General features: G+C 45.7%; 1 protein-coding gene across 1 annotated transcript in view; it reads left to right on the top strand.

Moving 5' to 3' along the window:
• The first annotated feature begins 1,156 nt into the window (after positions 1–1,156).
• LOC114199561 (polycystin-1-like protein 2) overlaps positions 1,157–25,405 on the top strand; it is a 59,805-nt gene continuing 35,556 nt past the window's right edge. The window contains 8 exon segments of the mRNA XM_088026919.1: positions 1,157–1,436; positions 1,439–1,456; positions 3,734–3,898; positions 6,334–6,513; positions 9,645–9,755; positions 12,147–12,294; positions 20,983–21,203; positions 22,992–23,396. Of these exon segments, the coding sequence (XP_087883045.1) occupies positions 1,157–1,436; positions 1,439–1,456; positions 3,734–3,898; positions 6,334–6,513; positions 9,645–9,755; positions 12,147–12,294; positions 20,983–21,203; positions 22,992–23,396 (1,528 nt within the window).

Below are 25,405 nucleotides of genomic sequence, written 5' to 3'. Positions count from 1 at the left end.
ATCTCAAGGCTGTGTCCTTGGGACAGCTTCTGGAAGTGGGGAAGGCAAGCAGAATGCACATTCTAAGGACAGGGAGGGCGTGAGGAACTTCTAATTGCCTGGGTCCCATTCATGGGTCAACTAGCAGTCACATCCTCTCGACCTCTCCCAATACCCAAGGACCTGGGAGATGGAGCCAGATTGGCAAATGTTCATTGAATCCTACTGTGTGCCAGTCATGGGATGTGTAGAGATTAAGAGATCATCCCTTTCCTGCAAGAATAACCCAAATGTCCATCAATGGATGAATGGATAAACAAAATGTAGTATATCCATACACAAGACATTATTTAGCTATAGAAAGGAATGAAGTACTAATACACCCTCCAATGTAGATGACCCTGGAAAAAAATTATGCTGAGTGAAAGAAGCGAGACACAAAAGGTCACATATTGTACAATTCTATTTACATGAAATGTTCAGAATCCATAAATCCAGAGACAAAAAGTAGAGGTTGCCAGGGACTGGGGAGGAAAAATAAGTTGAATTATGTCAGAGCAAGGGAATAATTTAAGCCAGATATTAGCTTGTTTTCATGATGATATCAAAACAATTGTGTAGAAAATCTGTTTTCTCCAATAGGCATGAGAAGTAATGTGATGAGTCAGAGAGGGAGACATATCCCTTGGGATTTAAGCCATGCTGGGGAGAATGTGATTGTCGTTTGGGCACGGCCACCACTCCAGACAATAGCACTGGAGATGAGTGCAACTTGTTTGTTTTACCATCACTCTCACTTTCCTGCCATTTTTCTTTTATCACATACTTCCCACATGCTGATGGCTTCTTGTGAAAAGAACATAAAACCCATAGCAAGGAATTTTTATCAGAGGCTAACAGTTGATCGAATGACAAGCAGACAGGTGGGATAGCAGCTATGTTTCTCTCGAAGACCGTTTTGCAAAATAATTGGACTTGGAACAGGAATTGAACAAAGAGCGGGGCAAAGCAAAAATGCAGACACATTCATCCTGAGCCTTTTGTTTCTTAAACAAGAGGTAGTAACTATTATTTGATGCAAAGAGAGAAGGAAGGATGGATGGCAGATGGTTGTGAGGTAACAGCATAAGAAGGACGTGAGTGCCAGCTCCATCCAGATGCTCCAGCAGGTTCAAGGATGAGCACAGCGGGCTTGGTGCTCTTGGGGCTTGCTCCGAGGTTTAGGGCCAAAATCTCTAACCCAGAGGAGGGCGACTTTTGCTCAAAAAACCAAGTGGCCTTCAGAGACTCTTGCTATGAATTTGTGCCTCTTGGTCGCACCTTTTATGGGGCCCAGAGCTGGTGTGAGGAGCAAGGGGGGCATTTGGTCTTTATTCACGATGAAGACACCCAACAGTTTCTGCAGAAGCACATCTCACAGGACAGGGAATGGTGGATTGGACTCATAGGGAACTCGGCTCAGATGGAACCACAGAAGGTAGGTGCTGTGAAAGCTGTATTTCATGGGAAGCTTGTGGCTGTGATTGTCTCCATTGCTTCTTACCCAGAGCCTCATGGAACAAATTACTATATCCTAATTCTCATGGTGAGGATACCCTCCTCTTTGGTTGTTTTGTGGACCAAACGAAATAACTCATGTACAGTGACCAGCACAGAATCTGGCACATTGCTGACACTCTGGAAACGTTCATTTGTTTGAATGTGCCTAAAACTAAGACTAACTATGACTTCTTCAGTTCTTGCTGGGATAGTCCCGGGCACTATCCTTAGTACTTCTTGTCCATTATCGCCTTGAATCCCTACGATAACCAGTGAGATAATATTGTTGCTTCTATTTTACAGATGAGAAAACAGGGTCCCAGGAAATAATTACTAAGCTATTTTCAAAGCACTTCCAGGGACCCGTGGGTGGCACAGTCAGTTAAGCATCTGACTCTTGGTTTTGGCTCAGGTCGGGATCTCAGGGTTATGATCTCAGGGTCGTGAGATTGAGTCCCGTGTCAGGCTCTGCACTCAGCACAGAGTCTGTTTAAGTCTCTCTCTCTCTCTCTCTCTCTCTCTCCCTCTGCTCCTCCTCCCACCCCCTCTCTCTCAAATAAATAAATCTTTCTTTTTTTTAAAACACTTCCACATGGCTTTCCCCATTTCTTACGGGATTAAAGCAGGTTAAGAGCTTGGGATCGCTCCCCTCACATTAGATAGTCTCATTTTAGTGGTCCTCCTAGAAACTCTTCCTTACCTTTTACTCTGCGAGGACTCCTTCCTCCAACCCCTGTCCAGTCAGGTGAGTGCTTCTCTCTGCACCTGTAAGGCCTTGTCCACACCCCTGTAAGGGTACTTTCAGCATGACCTCAAGTTTTTAGGTGTCTGTCTTTCTTCCTAGAAAATGAGCTCCTCAAGGGAAGGAAACACATTCTGGCCGTGTTGTTTTCTCAGTGCCTGTACATAGCAGAGAATGGACAAATGAACATTCATATTTAATCCTTGCACCCGCCCCACGAGGTACACATTGCTACTCCTCTTTTATGGGTGAGGAACATGAAGTCCAGGGGGAGGAAATGGTTTGCTCAAGATGATGCTACTGGTGAAGGGCAGTGAGGACTCTGCCAGTTCCCACCACATCACATTGCCCTGTCGAAGCTACTGAGTTTTAGAAATGAGGAACTCATTCTGGGCTAAGCACTTATATACCAGAGTGGATGGAAAGGCTTAATTAAGGGAGCAGTTGGAGAAGCTTGTTTTAGGAAATGCATAGCCTTGGGATTTGAATTCTAAAATGCATCTTCAGGCAGTGTCTATTGAATTGTTTCTTGATTTGTCCGTATAGCAGTTGTGGATTTCTGTATATTGAACGTCCATTTATGTGCAGTTAAAGGAGTTGTGTCTATTCAAAAATTACCAAGCGATACCACATGGCTGTTACAGAACATGAGGTAGATATGTGTAGGCTGACATGAAACCACCTCCAATATTTAACGTTATTTAAGAAGCAAGGGACAGGGTGCCACGTGCAATATGATGACATTTGTGTAAATTGATTTCAGGCACTCATAGATGCTGGTATGTGGATACAAACCAGTCTGGATCGATTCATAAGAAACACACCAGTAATGGGAGTAACCTGTAGGTTGGGAGAGGGGAGATGTCTTCATTTTATATCCTTTTCACTCTAAATTTTTTAACCATTTGTATGGATTTATTTAAAAAAATAATACACTTTTGAGCTTCAGAGTAAATATTTTATATTTAGTGTTTTCTAGATTTCTAGTGTCCTTGAAATGCCTTTGTACTCCACACACGTGCACAGGGCACTTCTTTAAGAGCACATTAGTGTGTTCCAGGGGCGGAAGAGTCCTGAAGTAAGGAATACTGCTTCCATTTTAATTCAGCACGGCCCAAATATATTTGACAAGGGCCCCTGCCTCTCGGTGGAACACCTTTGAACATCCCAAGCAGACTTCTGTGCTCTGTTTTAGATTATGGTAAGACAGAGCTAGAAGCATCATGTACTGAATCAAACCACTTTGGGCTCCCTGACTTGGTGCCCCGGTTTTTAGGTTGAGTTTCTCTGTTTGGGTATTGAGAGACAACAGCTAGCAAGGTCCCTTCACTGGCATGGGAAAGAGAGGCACTCAGCCTGCCAGCCTTGACTGAGTGCCTCCCGAATACCAGGACCTGAGCTGAGGCCAGCCCCGTCCATAAAAAGGGGTCAGAAGAATGTCTCCAAGTCCTGGCTGTTGTGTTCACATCCCAGGGCCAGGGAGCTGGCTGGATACCTCAAATGTGAGCTACAGCCCCTGGCACAGAGGACAGGCCTCTCCTGCACCAAACACCTGTGGTTACATCGGGAGAGATGCTTCCTTTGGGTGGGCGGCGTCAGACAACTGCACGCAGCCGTTTGCCTTCATCTGCAAGTTTGGTGAGCTGGCCTCTGTTGTGGGGTCTCCCTCCTTCTGTCTCTCTGTGTCCCTCTGGGTGTCTCTGTCTCTTTCTCTGTCTCTGTGTCTGTCTCTGTGTGTCTCTGTCTCTATCTCTGCCTCTGTGTCTCTGTCTTTTTCTGTGTGTCTCTATCTCTGTCTCTGTGTTTCTCTCTGTCTCTGTGTGTGTCTCTCTGTGTCTCTGTGTCTGTCTGTGTCTCTGTCTCTATCTCTGTGTCTCCCTAAATGCCCACCCATCTCTGTCTGTGTGGCACTCTGTGCCTGTCTCCTATTGTCTCCGCAGCTTCCACCCCACCTCTCCCTGTCCACCTACCTGCCTCCCCGCCCACTAGTTTCATTCCTGTCCCTCTTTTCTCTCAGATATCTGCATCTAGGTGCAAATGCCCAGCCCTATTTACTCTCTTTTTCTAATCTTCCAGTGAAGGAGATGTGGTCCCAGGAGGCTATTCTCCCTCACCCTTGATTCCTGCTGCCCTGGCCAGCCTGGGTCTGAGTCCCCACCACCCACCTTTTCTGACTCCTGAATCCCCTGCACTCTGCTCTTGTGTCCTTTCTAGCTGCTGTCCATGGTTGACCCCCTTTGTACCCTGGGGACCCTTCCCTGATGACTCTGTGCAAGAACCCTGGCATGAGTGGCCCATGGCCCCATGCTGGGTCCTGCCTGTCATGGTCTAGGAACCAAGCTGCCCCATGGTCCCCTCACTTTCAAGCCAGGCTTGACAAAAGCTTCCAGGCTTCCTGGGCTCAGCCCCCTCCTTCAAGCCCCTCAGTGAAGAATCCTAGCTCCCGGGACCCATTCTGGGTTTGGGCATTTACAGAGGCCCCTGCCCCAATTCCCCCCCTTGTCTGGGTTTAAATAGGTGTCAGAATTAGACTTGTAACCTCTGGTATCCGTGGGTCATACAACTTTCCTCTCTGCTTATCACAGCCCTCCCAAAGCCTTACCCCCTTCTGCAACCCAATGTGAAGCCTGTCTCAGAATCTGCCAGCCCCCAGAGTCTTGGCGCCATGGTCTGAGGTCACACCATGAACAGCTAACATGTATCAAGCAGGACCTCCAGACACAGAGCTGTGCACTCTGTGTGTATTCATCAGAGGTACTCAGAAGTACCTCTGTTGTTCTATTGTAGGTCCATTATAAAGCTAAGAATAGTGAGGCTCAGAAAGGGTAAGCTCCTTGCCCAAGGCCACACAGCTGGGAAGTGACCATGATGAGACCTGAACCTGGGTTTGCCTATGATCAGAGAGACTAGCAGATGCAGCGCTGCTGGCTTTGGAGATGGAAGAAGGGGTCACAATTCAACAAACTGGGTACCTCTGGAAGATGGAAAAGGCTAGGGAGCAGACCATCCCCTAGAAGCTCAAGAAGGAACCAGGCCTGCCCACACCTTGATACTAGCCCAGTAAGATGCATTTTGGACTTCTCACCTTCATAACTGGAGGATGATAGATTTGTACTGGCTTCAGCCATTAGTTTGGTGGTAATTTGTACAGCAGCCATAGGAAATGAACACAGATTTTGGTCTCATCCCTTACCCTGTGGCGTTCCCACTGGGCAGACAGGACTGAGTATGGATCCAGTTTCCTACTTTCTGGCTGTGCCCAGCTGAGCCAGATTGGTCTTTTCTAACAAATGTTTACCAAACGTGGACCACATGCCAGTAGCTGGTCTGTAGGAGGGTCTCAGCACAGTGCCCCACCCCCCCGAGCCTGACGTTCCTAGTGGGGAGGTCAGTAGCCCAGCTTCTAGGATTGGTATGAAGACTCATTCATTCAACAAAAGCTGGCTTAGCATCTATCATATGCCAGGCATTGCTTTCAGATAAAGCTCAAAGAAGGTACTCAAAACAGGAGAATATAGGGCACCTGGGTGGCTCAGGCAGTTAAGCGGCTGCCTTCAGCTCGGGTTGTGATCCCAGGGTCCTGGGATTGAGTCCTGCATTGGGCTTCTTGCTCAGTGGGGAGCCTGCTTCTCCCTCTGCCCCTTCCCCTGCTTGTGCTTGCTCTCCCCTGTCCCTGTGTCAAATAAATAAATAAAATCTTTAAAAAATAGGAGAATATAGTTGCCAGTTGTATAGCCCTTACTCTGCATGTATAAACTCATTTAATCCTCCTAAAGACCCTATGTGGTGTGGTGCTGTCACTCCCCCGTGCTGAGGGGGCCCAGAGAAGCTAAGGAATTTGCAGAGGGTCACACAGGTAGTGCGTGGCTGGTGGCATCTGTGCCCAGGCAGTCTCGCTCCAGAGCCGTATTCATGCCCACCACGTTCTATTTCTCATCCCTGTGGAGCCAGCTCCTGATGTGTCCCTTTATCTCAGTCCCGACCCCTGACACCCTTCCACTTCCCATCAACCAGGCACTTGCCTAGCCGTGACCATGATCCCTCCCTAAGGTGTCCCCTTCCCTTTGTCACAGGTGCTCGCCAGAGTCTGGCCTGTGATGGCCTCAATGCCACCATGCACTGTGGCTCAGGGGAGGTCATCCAGATCCAGGATGCCTTCTATGGGTGCCAGATTCCCCATTATTGCACCTAGGGTGCTGCAGGCCCCTCAGAGGAGGAATGCAGCTGGGCCAGCGTCAAGGATGAAGTGGCAGGTAAGACCCAAGGACAGCTCTGGCTGTTGGGAAAGGGCAGTTCCTGGGGTCCTGAACCCAGCCAAGGGGTCTGGAAGGTTTGAACAACCTTCATATCTGGGCCTCCAACATTAGGAAAACGGGCCAGTCTCTGCCCACAGCACCATATAGGGAAGCAAGAAGGCCGTGGCTCACCCCCTCACCCAACAGCAAACCCACCTGGATGGGCCAGGGGGGCATTTTGCTCCCCACTCCACTTGGGTGCAAGAAATATTGCTTTCTTTTTTTAAATTTCTAAATACTCCAAACATATATTTTATATATTATATAAAAATATTTCAGTGAACTCCCATAGACTCACTACCCATCGTTGTTAAATCCTAACATTATGCCATATTTGCTTAACGTCCCCTCATTACAGCAGTGAGTATGGCTTTAAATTTCCTATTATCCACTTTGATACAGGTACCAGTTTATTCGTTTAATCTCTTGTATAACTATACCGTGATGTGTCTTTTTCTCTGTTGAGAGTTGAATGGATTGTGTCTTAATCCTCGCTGTCATGAATAATGCTGAAACACACATTCCTGGTGGCATCTCTTGTTCATGTGGGAGAGTTTCTCCATGGCTTTGTTTTTCTAAATCAGATTAAATCCGCCTCTGAGCTGCATTTGCCTGGTGACAGGGGTTGTTTCAGGGATGATGGGGGCTCCCTGCACCCTCCTGGGGGTCTACTGTCCAGGACACAGGGGGCCCGCTCCTCTCTGCTGTGGTTAGTAGTGTCGGGCCTACAAGGTGCCAGGAAGACAGGTGGTCTGTTACTTCTCGGCCAAAGGAGGACACAGCAGTCTAGGCCCAAGCTGGAAGCTCTGGGGCCTCAGGCTGAATCTCCCTACATGTGCCTCTCGGCAATTCAATGAGGGGTTCTGCCTCCACCCAAAGGCCCCGTGAGGATTCAGGAAGGAATGCCCTGTACTCCCAGAACCTGCCAAGCAGCCTCATCCCCAGTTTGGGGAAGTGTGCTGCGTCTCCCTGGGAAAGTGATTTGTTCTTCTCCCCTCCACGTCTGGTCCACATTGTCCCTGGTGCCTTTAGAGCAGGTGCGGGGGAAGGAAATACTAAAATCAGCCACTTGGCTCCCACCCACTCCCCTTGTTGCTCTGGCATCCCTGAGGCTGTGGTCCCTCCGAGGGGGAAAGGCCTGGGCTGGGTGGGCTGAAGGATGTGCCTCCTTCATGGTGACCTGAGTCCCCCTTCAGGGGACTGAGTGGGCTATTTCCTCAAGGGCCCAGGTGCAAGTTTCCAAACCTTGCAACCACACCCCAGAGAGCACCTTGGAGAGGAGCCCTGCATCCCTCTGGGAAGGGTCAGAGGAACAGAGTTGGGCAGGATTCCAGGGGAATCTGTTTGTATGTAAGTGCCACACTCACTCATTCATTGTCAGTTGGTCAATAAACATTCATTGAGCCCAACATTGTGCCAGGCTCTAACCTGGGATCTGTCGATAAAGGGATGGATCAAACAGTCTGTTTTTCAAAGAGCTGTCAGTCTAATGGGGAGACAGATATGGATACAAGCAATCATCTAGCACTGTGCTCAATGCCACAACAGAAGGGAGCAATGGTGCTATGTATTTACTCATGTAAAATTTATTTTTCACCTGCTATGTGCTGGGTATTGTTCTATGTACTGGAGTGGAGATACAGCAGTGAACAAAAACAAAACAAAACACTCCCCCTCTCTTGGAGATTGTAGTCTAGTGCTGGGGTACAGAACTCTGATTGAGGAGTGTATCAAGCTAGGTCCCATTAGGAAAACAGAAACCAAGCCAGGTCTTTCAGCAGAGGAAATTGAATGCAAGGAACTGATTACCCAGCATGGAAATGCTGAGAAGTCGAACGGGATAATGATACAAACCTGAGATTAGCATCAATGGAAAGCCACTGCCACCCCTAAGGGCTGGAGGGACAACTGGAGGGGATGGTCTTACCAAAATCAGAAGTCAGGGCCATCCAGCGGGTGCTGGAATCATGGTGGAGGCTGCCCTTGGAAGCGAGGACCACGAGGGAGGGCCTGTCCAGAGGAAGCTGCAGTCAGAGAGAGGATGAAAAGACAGGATGAAAAGCACTCTGCCTTCTTATGTCTTCCTATCTGGGATAGGCAGAGGTATGGCCCCCAAGATTTGCCACCCTAATCCCTGGAACTCTGGGTATGATGAGATACCATGCCTGTGAATATGTTAATTTACATGGCAAAGGGACTTTGCAGATGCCATTGTGGCTCCTAATCTGGATTATCCAAGTGGGCACAATTTAACCACATGATCCCTTAAAAACAAAGAAGTTTCTTTGGCTAGAAGCCAGAGATGGGGCTGATGGAGAAATCAGAGTTCAAATGTCAGACAGATCCAATACCCCATTGCTGGCTCTGAGATAACAGAGGGCCATGCACAAGGACTAGAGAGAATGGCCTCTAGGAGCTAAGGGTGGGTCCCAGCTGACATCCAGCATGGAAATGGGTCCTACAACCAGGCAGCACTTGCCTGTCCTTCTAGGCTTCTCTGTAGGGATGTAACTCATCTGCTTGGGCAGGAGCGAGAGGTGCTGGGATGACATGAGCCTGGGCGCTCCATGCTTCTCCTTCCTATGGGCACCTGGACAGGATTCCCGATCTTTCCCCTCCTTGACAGTTCTCCAAATGTAAGTTTCCACTTCAGGCCATCTGACTGGATGCTACTGGACCAGTGCTTCCCAAAGTGGGGTGTTTGGGCCAGCAGCATCAGCATCATCTGGACGCTTGTTAGAAAAGTAAATTCTTACACTGCCCACCCCCCCATGGCAACTGACTCAGAAGCACTGGGGGTGGGGTCTGGAAATCTGTGTCTTCCAGAGCCCTCCAGGAGATTCTGGTGTGTTCTAAGATTTGAGAACCCTTGTGCTGGACCCTGAGCTGCTTGAGGGAAAGAATCCTACTTCTCTCCCTAGTACCTAGGTCAGTGTCTGGTCTTCAGTGGATACCAGCAGATATTCACTGGGTGGAGGGTGGGTGAATGGATGAATGAATGAATGAGAGATCATTCACCTCTGTCTGAACCTGTCCCTTTTCGTCCTTCACACTGTTCCTGCTCCTGCTGGTATTTGGGCACTTCCCAGGCCAGTGCCAGGGGCTGCAAGTATGCCAGGTGGCAGCAGATGGGACCTACTTTGGAGACTTGTGCCCCACCCAGGGCAGCTACCTGTGGGTGCATTACCAGTGCCAAGAAGGTGAGTCCCCAGCTTGCCTGGACATGGGAATTCCCTCATTTCCACACCAGGTCCAGCCCCACTTGGAGCAGAGGGAGCAGCCTCTCATGGGGGCCGATTTGTGCGCTAAGAGACTTCCTCACTCACAGCTGATTCCCTGCAGCCTGACCTCCCCACCTGACCTAGCCTCATGCGGTAAAGGGTTTGAGGCTCCTGTTGCAGAAATGAGCTGTCAAGCCAGAAGTTAAAAATATATTTATTTTTTAACTCCTAGGACCCTTCAAATTAAGTTTCATGGTGTGACCCAATAAACACATCAGACAAGACCAACATTGCTTGGCTGAAAGAAGTCAAAAGATGTCTTGCTACCATACCCCATACCCACTCAACCACCACCCTGCCCGTAGGCTGCATTTTAGAACACACAGCGACTTTTAAAAACTACAAATTTTGAAAGCCATAAAAATAACCCATATTAGTACACTTTATAAAAGTTTTATAAATCAAGAAGGAAGAATTCCTCCCTTCTACAGTCCTATTCTCCTTAAGGAAATCACTGTTAAATGTTTAGAATAAGTTCTCTGCTTTTCAAACTGTTTTCATAGACATGACTGTGTATGAATGTATATATGTAAAATATAATCACGTTAAATATGTTAGTTTACAGCTCAACTTTTTTTTACTTAATAATATATCCTAGACATCTGTTCCAGTCACTACCTTATTCTTTTAATGGCTGCATAGTATCCCATCATAAGATTATATCAAAATTTATTGGACAAGTCCCCTGCTGATGGACATTTAGGTTTCTTCTGACTTTTTGTTGTTAAGTATCACTGCAGTGCTCATTCTTGTGCATATATCTTGACATACGCCTGATTCTTTTTAGAGGAGAGATCCCTAGTAGAGGGAATGCTGGATCATAGGGTATATGCTTTTTCACACTCCAAAATGGCTGCATCGATTTACATTCCCACTAGCAGCATACATGAGCGCCACTTTCCCCTATGCCATTGTCCAGGGAATTAGTCACAACGGCACCTTCTATTGAGAGCATGAGAGATGGTGCAAGGAGCTCTAAAGTGAAGAAGTGAGTCAGGGGACGTTGGGGTCCCCAGGGGCCATCCGAGAGAGCAGAGTCCATATAGGAGGGAGGACCGCACAGAGACGAGGAGAGGACAGGTTTCCCCAGCGCCATCAGTTTGCTAGACACCCTTGGGCGGAGTAAGAGTGAGCAGGATGTCTTCATTCTGTTTTCTGGGAAGAAGAGGCCATGTGTTTTGGCAGTGCTTTCCATTTGGTGGTTTTGCTAAAGGACAAAGGGTGCCCTTTGGAGATCTGCCAGTTACAGTGTGGCTGTCATTGGACCAATGCATTGTTTAGGCCAGCGGGTGTACTGGATCTGGAGACCCCAGACAAAATTTTCTGCTCCAACTTTGATTTCAAATATCCTGCCCCCTTGTGAACCTGTGTGTTCTGATCACACTGTTTCTGATTTGTAAAAGGAGAGACTTTATCCAGCATCCCCTCCCACCCCGTGCCCCCCGCCACAGTGCCCAGAGGGGCCTAGCCACAGTCCGTGTTTCCTCAGGTCGCTGCGAATCAGGACGGCGACAATGTTCTGAGCAGCTCAGGAAAGTCCTTTTTGTTTGTATTCATCTCCTTCGATCTTTTCCTTCCTTGTTTGTGCTTGGAAACTGAAAGATTATGCTGCACAATTAGCCCAGGGCTGCATGAAGCCCCAGCAAATTCTACTCCCCTCCCCATCCTCCATGCTAACTTTGAAAGCTCAGGTTTTATAAAATTTAATGTGCACTAAATGGCTTACAATGAATCATTGCCCACCTTAGCCAAGTAGATTTTCCTAAAGGTGCTTTGCCTTTTGTCTTTTTAAACATGATAAAATACATTTAGACAATCAGTAGAATTCTGGTTAAATAAATTAGGGTACATTGTACAGCTATTACAAAGAACAAGGCAGCTCTAACTGAATTCATACAGAACAATCTCCAGGATACAGTAAGTGAAAAAAATGGAAGGTATCAAATAGTGAATATACATCATGCACCATTTGTACAAATAGGAAAGTATGTATGTGCTTGGGAATGTGTAGATATCCCTGGAAGGTGACCCTGGATACTGGTAACAATGATTGCCTCTGAAGGAGGGAAGGGAGGCTTTCTTTTCACTCTGTACCCTTTATACATTTCAAATTCTGTACCTTGGTCACCTATTACCTATGAATTAAAAATAAAATTCAAAAGAACTTTAAAAAGTAAAAATAAAATTTAAAAAACTTTAAAAGCCCCATCTGATGATGACGGACAGGTGGATATAAGAGAGTAGGTTTGAAACAGAAGCATGCAATTTTGCTTTCTGATGGCACGCAGCATTTGCCTTTTTGATCTGCAGGCCTGCAGCTGATGGTGTCCAACGAGAGTTTCATCTTTGAAAATGTCACCATCTCCCTCACATGGCTCCTCTCTCCCTTCATTGGAAATCTGTCATGTATAATTAGTACAGGAGATGGCCACACTTTCGATCCCTACTACCCCCCCAGGTAAGAGGAATCTCTGAGACTTAAGTCAGGATGTATCTGTCAGTTTCTGCTGCATAACAAAACATCCCAAAATTTAGTAGGTTCCAATAATATTATTTCTCTTGGTTCTTTGGATCAGCTAAGTGGCTCTGCTTATCTGGGCCAGCTTAGCTGGGGGTGAATGGTCTCAGAAGTCCTCACTTGCATGTCTGGTGGTTAGCAGAATGTTGGCTAGCAGTGTGTGTTGCTCATAACCCAAGAGGCTAGCCTAGCCTCACAGGCATGGTGTCTGAGGGGTTCTAGTAGCAAGTGAGAACAAGGCCTAATGGGCAAGCATTTCTCAAATCTCTACTTGTGTCACATTTTCTAATGTCTCATTGGCCAAAGCAAGTTCTATGGCCAAGCCCAGCTTCAACAGGTGGAGAAATGGACTCCACCTGTTGATGGGGGAAGGAATGGCAGAGCCACAATACCAAGGGGCATACATACAGGAATGGGAGGAAGTGGCATTCACAGGTTTTCTCATGATGGAGTCCGCATGAAGTCATGAAGAGCTGGGTCCTTATGGTTTGGCTCTGGGTAGAATCTCTCCTGGGTCACTGCCCAAGGAGTCGGTAATGAGGTGAAGAAGATGCTCACCTGGGTGTGGGAATGTTTGCTGTTGGCAAGAATAATAAAAAATAAAAGTAGCAACATTAAAAACAGTCCAGCCAAGCAGCTTTCACATATAATCTCACATATAATCTCATTTAATCCTCACTGCAACCCTATCCAATAGAATAGCCACCCGCCACATGAGCTACTGAACACCTGAAACGTGGCAGGTCTTAAGATATGCTGTAAATGTAAAATACACTTGGGATTTTGAAGATTTAGCTCCCCCCTCCAACCTCCCATAAAAAATGTAAAATATCTCACTAATATTTTTGTATTGATTACATGTTGAAATGAAAGTATTTTTGATATATTGGGTTAAAGAAAATTATTAAAATTAATTTTACTTATTCTTACTTTTTCATTGTGGCTATCAAAACATACACACATGTGGCTCACACTGTATTTCTATTGGACAGTGCTGAGCTAGGTAATTATTATCTTGTTTTTATAGACAAAGCAACTGAGGCTCAGAGGGGTTATAGCGGCATTGCCCAAGCCATGCAGCTAGAGAATGGCAGCATGGTGATGCAAACCAGGACTGTCTGGCATCAAAGCTGAAGCTCTGAAGCCCCAGCGGATTATACAGCATGTGGCATCAGGGCCTGAAGGCCCTACTCTGAATCCTCTAGGGGAGCAGAGCCTTCCCAATCTGATAGAGGCTGGACCCAGTTCATAATATTTCAAAGTCCTACTGGGGCCTGGGGTAAGCTCCATTCTGCTCTGCTGGGTACCCGAGAATGTTCCAGAATTTTCAGGTCGTCATTGGGTTTGGAGGCTTCTTATAGTGGTCCTCAGTTCAACATGAATCCCCAGGGAAATCATGGAGGCCATAGCCCCTCTCCTCACTCCACGACATCTGCAGCTCTAGCGTGTTGGAGCTAGAGGTTCTGAATCCAGCCCTGTGCATGCTCGACATTGAGGGAAGCCCTGGGTGGGGTGGGACCAAGAGGGGGCCAGCCCTGTCCATGGCCCAAATCTGCTCCAGTGAGTGCTGGTTTCAAACCCAACGGTCTTCTGAGGTCTCACGCATCCTGCAGTGCCGTCAAAATAAAATGGCATGTCCAGAAGCTAAGGTTCTAATCCCAGCTGATGCTAACATGTGCGAGACAATCCCTGGTCTTGGGTTTCCATCTCCTTCTCTCTTGCATTTATATTGATGACTGCCTTGATTGTTTCATGGAGTAAAACGAGACATTACATGTGTAGATGCTTTGGGGAAGAAAATGTTTTAGTGACATACCCATGGCCTTGTTCTGCAGGTTTCTTCCTTGCTTGCTACCATTTCATCGGTAAAACAACAAATGCTCAGCTACACAATCTTCCGGCCCCCAAATTTTAAACAACTTGCATTTGGCATTAGTCAAAATTGACTGTTGGTAGCCCTGCTAAGACCTTTAGTTAAACAAGGACATTCCAGTAATAAACAAACAGTAGCTAAAAACTGGAGAAAATGGGACAAAATGCTAGTATTTGTCAACTCTGGATGGTGAGGTGAAGTGTGTTTGTTATCTTGCTCTCTGGAGACTCTGTGATTAAAGTTTTTGATAATTGAAGAGAAACAATAATCAGTGTTTTACATTTGCAATCCCTCTGGGCATTAGCTCGAAGCCAAAGCCACTGGAATTTTCTCTTTCCAAAAGAAGTAGTGGCGATACCCTCTGCCATCACTCCTCTCAAACAATCCAATTGCATCTATTTTAAAAACTTGGACTTTGAAACTACCTGCCCACCTTCTTCTATCATTTTTGTTAACTTTGGGAGATATATTTCTGATGCTTTCTTATCAGCACTAGCAGCCTCAGCCAGAATTTTAGAAATGGCATGAATTTTAAGTATACAGAAGTCACATATCTTGTGTGAACATCACTGTGCTTTTCTTTCATGTGTTTGTACAGAACCCTGCTTTTGCTTAACTCCTTGTTAAGCTAAAACGGAAATCAGACACTTGAGCTCTGTTGTAGACAAATAGCATGAGCTGACTGGGGAGAATCCAATCTCAAACAGAAACAGCAAAATAAAAGTCAAAGGCTTTCTCCTTGAGAAGTTCCTGCTCGCCTTGCATTCTCCATGTCTTGTGTTCATTTGAACGTCAGGTTGTTTTGCTTTACTGTTTGCTGTGGGAAACTGTCTATGTTTCTGAAATTGATTACGTGCCTTATGGAACAATTTGCTAAGGTGAAATTTGTCCTTGTCCCGCGTTGGGTAACTCAGCGCCACCTACAGACATATCCGGGGATTGCTGTCATTCTTGGGTCTATTCAGAGCTGCCCCTGCACACAACTGAGTCTGCAAGGGGGACTTCCCAGGAAATCAGTAATTCTCAAGACAACACAAAATTTAGGGTGACCTAGATGTACAGAATTTTGGGAGGCTCAGAGGAATTATGTGGGAGGTGATGGTCACAAAGGACTGAAGTCTTTCAGGGGAACCAGGCAGGAGGAGTGGAGGTAGAGAAAAGGAGGTCATGGATGTGAAGGGGAGTGGCCTCCTCATGTAACTTTGAGTACCTTATTACAACAGGAGTTCAGGAGTGTGTGGGAAAAATGAAAGATGATGCTGGAAAACTCAAAAGAGGTCTGCTGATGAAGAGTCTTGATGCCAGCCAGTTTAGAGAAATTGTTTTTAGAATATGTAATTTGGATACCAGGAAACTGATTTGTGAGGCAGCAGGTTTCCTGGGGGGTACAAGGATGGAGCAGGGGCAGAAGTCTGACTGGGATGCACTAGCAACACAGGCCCCTCCAATCCCCACAGAGAACTCTAGAGCTGGGACCTGTCTTGATTGAGGCAAGAGAGTGGAAGCTTTGTACCCTGGCACTGGGCAGCCCTTGGAGGCAAGATGGCATCTTGGGGGAGGCAGCTCCCTTTGGCTAAGGGGAATTCCTGGAGATGGATTCAGGTGTGAGCCCTTGGGCACTAACACGCCAGAGTGTTGGGGGGATGCAGACTTCGGTCTCGAAGGACAGACTCTCGGTGACGTGCATCCACTACAGAGGATATAATAGAATCTTCAGGCCTTTCAGGTACATGACCTGTGATTGTTAATATTATTGCAAGTATTGCTAATAGTCGCTTGGTAATTTAAGGACTAAATGGGACTACAAAGAAGAAAAGAACTGGCACAGAGTTGATTCTCAAAAATGGGTAACTGTTGCCATTACATTCATATTACATAGAAGTAGGCACTACTTTTATTTTTAAGAGGCTAAGTGGCATAAACGTCATCCTATTATAAAAATAAAACTACAATATTTGAGTCTATTACATGCCAGGTACTTACTCAGCCATGGTCTCATGTAAACCTTAGAACGACCCAGCCAGGAATGGCTCTTGCCTCATTGTATGGACAAGGGCACTGAGACATTAGGTTATACAGGTGACTGATGGAGTCCTGGAGACCTCATTTCTAGCTTCCTACCCTCTCCATTCCACCACACTGCCTTATCTAGTCAGAGGGCCTTGTCCACCAAGCTGGCTAGCAACCGGTGAGTGACATTAACAAAATGACACAGACCTTGGTATTCTTAACAATTGTACATTATGAGCAAAGCTAAAAAATGTGAGCTTCCTTCTCCATTTTCTTTCTTTTTAAAGAAAAGCTGCATCCCATTAATGTCAACTACCAAGCAGCATGTACAAATCAGTGAATGGCAGTATCTTAAACTAATTTTTGTATTTTTTATTGAAGCATAAGACACATGCAAAAAATGCACAAAAAGACACAGCTCAGTTAATTTTTACACAGTGAACACACCCATGTAACCAGCACTCAGATCAAGAAATAAAACATGACCTGTCTCTCAGGAAACCTCCTCAGGCCCCCAAGGGTACTGATTCCTAGCACTATCAATCAGTGCGACCTGTTTGAAACTTCTATAAGTGGAATCATAAAGTGTATTCTCTTTTGTGTTTGACATCTGTTCAATAGTGCCTTTTTGAGATTTATCCATATGGTTGTGTATAATTATGATTTCTTTTTTGTCATTCCTGTATACCATTCCATTGTTTGGACATTTCTCAGTTTACTTATCCATTCTAGTGTTGATAGGCCTTTTCGGTGGTTTCCCATTTGGGCAATTACAAATTGTGCAGCTGTGAACATTTGAGCACAAGTCTTTTGTGCACACATGTACACATTTCTGTTGGGTTTGCACCCAGGGGTGGAATTGCTGGCTCACAGCATCATAACAAAATGTATAGTTGTTGCCTCTGTTGCTTTGTACTCTGAGCGTATCGTCCCTTTGTTGGCAGCCGTTTCTAAAATGACTTTGTTGTCTTCTCCCTTGGGTGGGCTCACTGGGAGACAATCAGGAAAAATCCATTTCTCTGCCTTTTAGTCCTGGGCAATTTCAGTTGGCAGCAGAGTTCAGAGAATGGAATGAGTTGCTTCTTCCAGGCAGATCCCTGAAAAATAGCCCAGATTTTGCTATTCAAAACCATCCTTCACATTTCTCTATAATGTTTTCTTGTTCTGAAATCGACACAGTCTGATATTAATAAAGCCTTATCAAGCATTTTTTTCATTAGTGTTTGCTGGTGTAGCTTCTATACTTGTACTTTTTTTTTTAAAGATTTTATTTATTTATTCATGAGAGACAGAGGGAGAGAGAGAAGCAGAGGGAGAAGCAGGCTCCCAAGGAGCAGGGAGCCCGATGCGGGACTCGATCCCAGGACCCTGGGATCATGACCTGAGCCGAAGGCAGATGCTTAACCATCTGAGCCACCCAGGTTCCCCTATACTTGTACTTTTAACATATCTTTATCATTATATTTAAGGTAGCCTTCTTGTAGACAATCTTTGGTTGAGTCTTGTTTTTTAAAATTCCATCTGGCACAATAATTTTTGCATTTAGACCATTTATAAGTAATGTAATTATTGATATAGTTAGATTTAGGTCTACTATATTTTGTTAATTTGTTTTCTCTTTGCCCTTCTGTTTATTTTCCCTCTGTTCCTCTCCTTTCTTGTCTTCTTTTGGAGTATTTGAATATTTTTAGTATCCCATTTTAACATATCTATCAGCTTTTTTTAGTTGCTTCAGGGATTACAACACACATATCCAACCTTTCATTGTCTACTTGGAGTTAATATCTGACTTCAGTAAAATGATGAAGCCTTCCTGGCATATAGGTCCCTTTGCCCAACCTCCTTTATAATTATCCTATGTAGGACAGTTACATACATTGAAAACCCCTTTCAACAGTCATACACATTTAAAGAACTGAAGAGGAGGAAAGTAGCCTATGCATTTACCAAAATAATTAACCATTACTTGTGCTCTCCCTTCATCCCTGAAATTCCAAGTTCCCCTCTGATACCATTTCCCATCAGCTGGAAAAACTCCCTTAACCATTTCTTCTATAGCAGATTTTCTGGCAACAAACTCTCTTAGAGGATTTCTTTATTCATGAGAATGTCTTTATTTTGCTTCACTTCCTGGAGGACATTTCTGCTGGATATAGAATTAAGTGTTGAAAGTTCTTTTCTTTCAATACTTGAAGATGTTGCCACTGTCTTCTGACCACCATGGGTTTCTGAGGGGAAATCTACAGTCACTCACAACTCTACGTGTAATGTGCCATTTTTTTCAGCAGTTTGATTTTTTGATTTATCTCATTTATCTTTGATTTTCAGCAGTTTGATTACTATATGTGTGGGCATGGTTTTCTTTAACTTTTTTCCTTTTGGGGGTTCATGGAGCTTCTTGAATCTTCAAATGTATGTGTTTTGCCAAACTGGGGAAGTTTTCATCCATTATTCCTTGAGTATACTTTTCTGCACCAATCTCACTCTTCTTATTGATACCCCAATGACACAAATATTTTATCTTTCGATATTGTCACACAGATTGATGATGCTCATTTTTAAAAATTTAATATTTTATTAATATTTACATTTATTTAATATCTGTTCTTCAACTTGGATGCTTTCTCTTGCTCTGTGTTCAAGTTCACTGACTTTCCTCTGTCGTCATTATTCTGCTATTGAATCCAGGGAATTTTTTATTTCAGATATTGTGTTTTTTATTTCTAAAACTTCCATTCTTAAAAAAAATAGTTTCTGTTTCTTTGTTCAGAATGTCTAGCTTTCCGTTCATTTAAAGAGGGTTTACTTTTATGTCATGGAGCATGGCTATAATGGTGGATTTCAAGTCTGTCTGATAATTCTAACCCCTGAGTCATCTACAGGCTGACATCTATTATGTTTTCCCTTGAGACTGGATCAAATTTTCCTCATTCTTTGTATATCAAGCCATTTTGGATTGTATTCTGGACACTTTGATAGTAGGTTCTGAGACTCTGGATCCTGTTAAAATCCTCTGGAAAATGGATTTTTGTTTATTTTCTTTTAGCAGGCAACCCCACCCGCCCCTGGTTAGATTCAGACCACATTTTATGACTTGCCTTCTGTGAGTGGTGGTTCCCATGTCCATTCAGTTTCCAAAACTGTTTGGGTCTGCCCCACTCATGTGCCACTCAGGGTGGTATTTATGTTGTAGTTTGACTTCAACAAAGCCTTGGCTGTGTGTCTTTGGGTCTGTTTTACAGTATAATTTGTGGTGGAGGTCATGGTTTGTGCTAGGTTGTACAAAGAAGTGGGGGATCCTCCTCTCCACATCTCTCCTTTTCAGGGTTTCCCCTACAATCTCCAGCTCCCACAGGTCTTTCTTCATTGCTCCTCTGGCTAGAAAGATGGGTTTTCTCTTGGGGATTTGGTGTTTGCATCACCCTACACAGTCAATACAGCTCTGAGGGAGGACAGCCTGGGTCAGGGCCAAGAGAAAAAAAAAGAGAACACAAAACAAAAACAGATATTTTCCCTGTGTTCTTGAGCTCACTGGGTCCCTTTTCCTGGTTCTCTGGCTAAATAGAGGGAATTTCTCTTGGGGTTTTTGTTTTCTTCATTCATTGCACAGTTTCGTGACTCAGGCTACCCTAGGGACAAAGCCAACAGATAAAGGAGGTTTAAAAAAAAAGACAAAACAGGAAAATGCCATCTTTATGGATAATTCTTAAAGTTTTAAATTTCTTCCCCAACTGTCTGCTGTTGTTTACTTTTCAGAATCCTTGGGAAGTTTTTTTGAAATCTGCCCAGGTTTTTCGTTGTAATCAATGGAAGAAATGGGCTGTGGTAGGCTTACACTGTGGTGGCCAGCACTAAAAGTCAGGTTACTGTTTTCCAAGCTTTTTCACAAATACGTTTATTTGTCAAATATTTCTCAGCATCCACTCTGTGCGGGGCACTGTGCTAGGTGCCAGGTTTATAACCAAGAATTAGACAGACACTGTGTTGACGACCTAGCAGAGAAGAATCAGAAGAAGCTACAGCATTTCCTTTACGGGGACCTAAGGAAGGCTTCCTTGAGGTGGTGATGTTTAAGCTGAGAATGGAAGGAGCAGTATGAGTGTGAGCTGAGATGGGTAAGAGCCTTCCCAGCAAAGAATAGCACACCTGCAGGCCTTGACACAGACAGGAGGTGGCACATTCCAGGAACTGAAAAGAGGTCTGAGTGGATATAGAGTTAGAGGGGTGTGGCAGGAGATGGGGGTGAGGTCAGGAAGGCAGGTCATGTGGGTCTTTACAGGCCATGTTAGAGATTTTTAACTAGTTCCCTTGGAAAAATGAGAAGCAAAACATACCCATAATTCTGATACATTTGGAATAGGATCCCATTTTACACATGGGGAAAATATGACTCAGAAAGGTAGGCTGGGGCATAGTATTTTACAGATAAAGCAAGAAGACCCAGGGAGGGGATTTATGTGAGTGACAGAAGGAATAAATAGCAGAAAAAGAACTTGTAACCAAATATTCAAGTGACCCTGGCTGGTCACTGCTCTTTCTTCCACTCCCACCTGTTCCAGATATCTCAATGTAACCTTCATGAACACCAACAGCTTGGTTGCATAGCATCTCTTTCTTCATCTGTTTCTCTTTGCAGAACAGGGGAGCATGAGGTGGGTGAGTGCATGTGTGCACACATGTGTGAATGCATGTGTTTGTGTGTCCACAGCACTGCTAACACCGACTATTGCCTGCAGTTCATCCAGCAACGTGACCCACCAGTTCAGAGCCCCTGGGGAATTCACTGTGTTTGCTGAGTGCACAACCACTGAGTGGCATGTGATGGCTCAGAAGCACGTGACCATCCGAGACAAGATGGAGAGGCTCCATGTGACCGGGTGCTCCAGCCTGTCCAAGTCAGGAGCCAGCCCTCTCTGCCGCACTGTCTTTGGGGACCTGCTGTGGATTCAGGTGGTACTTGATGGAGGTGAGTCTACAGAAATGATCAAGGTCAAGGCGACCTTGATTTTCCCCAAATCTATCCACCCAACTCCCAGGCTTTAGTGAATACTAACAGCACTCATATATTGAGTCAGTTTTTTAGCTCAATAGCACCTAGTATGTGCCTGGAACTGGTCTAAGTGCTTTACGTGTACTAGCCCACCCAGTACGTACTACTATTATCTCCATTTTACATATGAAGAAATGCAGGGAAGGTTCAGAAATTGGCTCAAAGTCACAAGCCCAGTAAGCTAGTGAAGCTCTCAGCCTTCCGAATGTCCTTTTGTGCATGCCCACGGTCTCATCAGAAGAACTGAATTTCCAAGTCACTCCTTGTTGGGGAACTTGCATAGGACCGGGAGAGCTACCAGCTGGGCCAGAGGTCATCTCAGCGTGGCCAGCACTGACCAGCTTGGCACAGGGATGCTGCCGCCAATCAGGACTGCTATTCGGTGACATATACTGCTACACCCACAGCAGCTGCTATGGCTGGTGTCTGCTCTGATTGGCCAGTTTCTTTTCTGATTGGTCACAGAGGCCATTCTTGTTGGCCATCATGTCCATTTTGATTAGGCAAGGTATCCCTTCTGATCAGTCAAAGCATCTATTCTGATTGGTCACAGTGTCCATTATGATTTATCAGAACACCCATCCTATTTGGTCAGGAGGGACCCACGCAGTTTCAGTTGTTGAATACTCTGAATATCATCCCTTTTCTCAATAGAGACCCTACCAACTATGACCCATCCTCACCAAAGGCAGCATCTTTCCTTCAGGCACAGGTCCAATTTGAGATCTGGACAGAAGCCTGTTGAGGTAAACTGTGTGCTGCAGAGCTGCAGAGGGGAGGACATGACTCAGTCAGACCTCGCAGCTCCTGGAGCCTCACTCAGCAGTGACTTAACGGAGCCACCGTGGGTCCTTAAACATGGCACTCGGGGCTCCTCTCTGTTCCAGTGTGCTTGTTGGCTGAAGATGGTGGCTTTGTGCACCTGGGAAACCCAAAATAATCCTTCATTTATTTTTTCATTCTACAAATATAATTAAGTGCCTGCTCTTCGCCAAGTGTGGGGAGAGGGAGCAGTAAACATAAAAGTCAGAGGGCTAACATTACTCTTGGCAGCATTAGCTGCATCATCATTGTTCAAACAAGAAATATATTTGCTTGGTTTCTATTGGAAAGAATCCTAATTTGGTGGTTTAAATCAGATTTTTAAGAGTCAACCACAGTATTCAGCATCCATTTAGGATAGCCAGCACCAACCTGCAAGGGAGCACCTCTTGATGTGGACAGGCTGAGTGCTCCTGTAGAGCAGGGTTCCAGGCAGTCTGCCATGGAGGTGGAAGGAAACAGCTTCACCTGCTCCTGCCTAGAACAAGACTGGAGGCTAATTGTCATGCATAAAAATGAGCCATGCCTCGGGAGATGCTCCCTTTTTAGCCTTCCTCCCTCCAAGGCCAAACCTGTCAACAAAATGTTCTCAAATCTTTATTACAAACCTTTAAGTTTATGGGTAACACATGCATAGTATAAATTAGAATGTGCAGATGAGCCGAGAGGACCCAAAAAGAAAAATCATTCATGTATCCATTACTCAGAAATAATCACAGTTAATACTTGGGGTTGGGACTTATCCTTTCATATGTCTTTACGGCTATATCATGCCCCTAGCTCTATCCAGAATCTGACCTCAGAGCTTGAGTCTTAACTAACTCGGTACAATCTACAGCATGGTTGTTGCCAGCATTGTTAAATATTTCTTACCCCACATAGGAACTGGGGTGACTTACACTGCACTGTTTGGTAACATAACCCTGGCTGAGTTCACCACACCAAGGGGCCTGCTACCCTACAATCTGACCCTGGACAGAGCAGCTCAGCAGAGGATGGGCCCCGGGATGCACCACCTGGAGATCCGAGCCACCAGCAACACTACCACCTCTGCACCCTCTAGAAACATCACAGTCCACTTCATGGAACTTCTGTCAGGGCTACAGGCCTCCTGGGGTTCTGACCACTTGGAGCTTGGACAAGACCTACTGGTCAACATCTCAGTGGCTCATGGCATCCCAGAGGGGCTGACCTTTGAAGTGGCAGGACTCAATGCAAACTTCAGCCATCAAGAAGAAAGCCTCAAGGGGCCATTTGGGATTTACCATGTGGCAGTTCCTCTTGAAGGTACTTGGGGTTGGTGGGCCCCCTTCCAAACTTCCCTCCTCTTTCCTTCCCAACTTGGGTATCCAGCATTCCGCCAGCCAGTTTTGGTGTGTCCTGGTCACAAACCTGGTTCACAGCATCCAGCCTAGGTCACAAAATAAGGAAGAGACATATTATCTGCCCTCATAGAGCTCAGAGTCACAGGGGTTCTCAATTCTGGCACTTCTGACATTTGGGAATGGATCATACTTTCTTGTGGGGACTGTCCTGCACATTGTAGGATGTTTAGCGGCATCCCTGGCTTCTATCCACTAGATGCCAGTAGCACCAGGCCCCTAAGTCATGACAACCAAAAATGCCTCCAGACATTGCCAACTGTCCCCTGGACAGCAAAATCTCCCCCACTGAGAACCACTGAAGGATAACTGGAGTATTCCAATTTTTCCATCATTTCTAGAGGAGAGTGTGGTTCAGGAAACTAGTCCATGCCCTTGGGGGAGAGAGACAGGTAAAAACAAGGGTGGGAGAGGGAGGGAGAAGAGAGGAAGTGTCACGATGGGGGCTGGAACAGAGACAGGGTGACAGACTGGCTGGCACCACCAGGGGAGGTGACCACAGCTGACATTTGCATTTAATCTGGAGAGAACAGACAGTCCTTCAGGGCAGTGCGGTGAGGTCAGCAGGCAGGAATGTGATGAGGGTCACAGAGTCTCCAGCCCACCAGAACTCTGTACCCTGGGTCCCTGGCCCTGGGTCTCAGAGGTATGTAATAAAGAGGGGAACACTATGCAGGTGTGGGGCTACCATGCCCTCAGCTGCAGAGCTGGCAAAAGAAATAGCAGGTTAAATGACAGATTTGAGAAGAAAAACACTGGAATTTTGCCAGGTATCAGAGGTCCAGCTTGAAACAGAGAATCCAGAATGAAATAAAATGACAATGGAAAATAAGCACAATATGTAGGCTATAATTCAAATGCAAATTAATTTTTGTCTTCTATAAAAGTTGCCTGGCAGGGCATGATAGATAAAATCTCTGCAGGCCCTGTGAGGTTTTAGCTCACTCTTAGATGATAAGTAGTCTTCTCCCCTCAAGAAAAACAGATTTGGATGACTCTAGGGATGAAGGAGGTGAGGAGGAAGGAGACAGAACCAGATAGGACAGGAAGGCCCTCACTTGGTGGCGCTGGCCCAGTCTTTGCTTTCAGGGCCCAGCAGATGTTTGCAGCTACCTCTTGTGGGAGCTTCTATGGGCTTTTGAGGCCCCTGTTGTGTCCCTCAGCTCCCAGGATGGGCGTGATGCCTCTCCCTCAGCTGGCCACATCTGCCCAGCTGCTGCTTCTTCTGGATCACCAACAAGGTCACTCCTTGTTCTCATTGTTGCTACCCTTTCCAGCACACCCTATCCCCAAGACAAGCACCTGGTCTGTAGAAAATTCTCACCTTTTCCTTGGCCTGCTACCAGCGACTGCTGGTGTTTCCAAAGGCAGGAATGCAGACCTTTCCTCCCTCCCTCTCTCCCTCTCACTCCACCCCCTGTCATAGACCATCCTTCAAGGGCATAAGTAAGGAACCCTTCCATGGGGGTACTCAACTGCAAAGAGCACATATCCACCTTTCCAAGGGTCCCCTCTGATGAGTTTCCCTCTAGACTTGCGAAGGTAGCACCCACCACTCTTCCCCATGAGGGAGGAGGAAAAGGGATACACAATTACCCCAAATAAGTCTTACAAATCCTTCTCTCCCTTTTCTACCCCTCAATCTTTTAAAAGTCCTGTCATGTCTTTCCTTCTGCTGGAATCTCCTCTCTAATCTGACTAATGAGCACTACTCGTCCTTTGAACTTTAGCTTTAGCCCCACCATGAACCATTATCCATGAAGTGACCCCCTGCTCTGTGTCCACAATGCCCCCATGCCAATTTCTACCATGGTTTGGCACTTGGTCTCCTGCACGTCTACTAGACTATAAGGACCTTGAAGACAAAGACCACATTTCATTCATCTCTGTGTCCCCAGAGCCTTGCACCATACC

The sequence above is a fragment of the Eumetopias jubatus genome, unplaced genomic scaffold (genome assembly GCF_037043125.1).
Source record: "Eumetopias jubatus isolate StellerSeaLion01/CBP00866 unplaced genomic scaffold, mEumJub1_p1.0 scaffold_10, whole genome shotgun sequence".
Classification (NCBI taxonomy): domain Eukaryota; kingdom Metazoa; phylum Chordata; class Mammalia; order Carnivora; family Otariidae; genus Eumetopias; species Eumetopias jubatus.
The sequence above is the reverse complement of the archived record's forward strand: the minus strand, read 5'-3'. Positions and strand labels throughout refer to the sequence as shown.